At 37.4% G+C, this 1,472-nt stretch overlaps 1 protein-coding gene across 1 annotated transcript in view; it reads left to right on the top strand.

Moving 5' to 3' along the window:
• LOC107570636 (coiled-coil-helix-coiled-coil-helix domain-containing protein 7-like) overlaps positions 1–1,458 on the top strand; it is a gene marked incomplete at its 3' end in the record, with an annotated part of 8,871 nt that extends 7,413 nt beyond the window's left edge. Inside the window, exons 2-3 of the mRNA XM_016256890.1 lie at positions 992–1,075; positions 1,330–1,458. Of these exons, the coding sequence (XP_016112376.1) occupies positions 1,016–1,075; positions 1,330–1,458 (189 nt within the window). The remainder of the gene's footprint in view (positions 1–991; positions 1,076–1,329) is intronic.
• Positions 1,459–1,472: the final 14 nt, after the last annotated feature.

The following is a 1,472-nucleotide window of genomic DNA, read 5'->3' on the forward strand; positions in this document are numbered from 1 at the left end:
CCTGCAGAGGTTAGCTCCAACCCTAATTAAACACACCTGAACCAGATCATCAAGGTGTTCAGGATTACCAGGCTGTGTACGAAATCACCCCTTATACTTTTATATAGGGCACTAGTTGAGGAGACGGCAATGTGTAATGGGGTCTGAAACCATAGTAAACATGATCAAGTCAAGTGCACTCATTCAATCCTACAATGGACCACAATAATGACTATACAACCAATGTTAACCCATAGCACCCATAAAGCACTGTGATGGTCATGCTGAATTAGTTCCCACGTCTCGCCAGAAGATGGCGCCTTCAGCTGAATCATCCCTCCATCCATCCATTTTCCAACCTGCTTGTCCAGTGTGGGTACAGCGTAATGTCATACAGGTATAGATTTCTTTTTAATTGATTTTATAGTTTAATTAAGGTGTATATATGCTAGTTTTCATGACCGAGTTCAAGATAAATATTTTAATTATTAGTGGAGCTACTAGTTTGCTAAGATTCAAATTATTATTAAACAACAAGCACAAACTGCAAAAGCAGCAGCCCTTCCGGCACACTCGGTGTCTGAATTCGCTCACTTGTGTTTTCATTCACTCTTTCAACTAGACTATATTAGTGGAAATAGTGAATAGCGGTATAGGATGCGACTAGAAACGTCCAGGCTAGTGTGTTGGAGCTGGTCGGAGTAATTCTTGGCAGGATGCTGGCCCTCCCGGAGCAGGATTGAACAATCATGATTTATTTAAAACGGTGACATTCCTTCATATATGTTTATTTTTCAAAAACACTGATGCATTTTTAATAATATAGAAGTGTTACTTTTCTCTCCACAACTGTCAAAAGTATGTTTTAATTAAAATGGTTTCATTATCTTTGTATCTTTGCACATCTCCGTAGATGAGTAAATGTTTTACTGATCTGTCATGTACTCGAAAGGAAAAACAAGAAATGCCCATCCCTGATTTCTTATGTAACTGGAGCTCTCTGACATTCCAGCTGTGACACAGATGCAGTTGGAGAATGGCTGGCAAATCAAGTGCATGCAAAGTTCGGAATGTGGATATCAACCCATGCATTGAGGTCAGGCAATGGAGTGTGTGGCTAAATAACACGTTTCATTTAATGTAAACTATATATGTTTTTTGTCTAAATATATTTAAAATTGATGTGAAATTTTGCACTCAGTGCCGCATAAGTGAAGAGGTAGCAATTGTAGTATTGTAATTGTAATAAGTTTTAGTTTGATTAACTACATTGCCAGTTATATCATGACATGATGTAAAATGAGATTTGTATTTTAAAACTTTATTTTCTCTGTGTTTGTGTTGGCATAGGAGAGTGATGGTTCTCAAAAATGTTTGGATGCATACAACTATGATAAGAGCATGTGTTCTGCATACTTCATGAGGTATAAAAACTGCAGGAAGTACTGGGTAAGTATACAGACACCAGGACTCATGAGAATAAAAAAAAAAAA

The sequence above is a fragment of the Sinocyclocheilus grahami genome, unplaced genomic scaffold (assembly GCF_001515645.1).
Source record: "Sinocyclocheilus grahami isolate Dianchi unplaced genomic scaffold, SAMN03320097.WGS_v1.1 scaffold1486.1, whole genome shotgun sequence".
Lineage (NCBI taxonomy): Eukaryota > Metazoa > Chordata > Actinopteri > Cypriniformes > Cyprinidae > Sinocyclocheilus > Sinocyclocheilus grahami.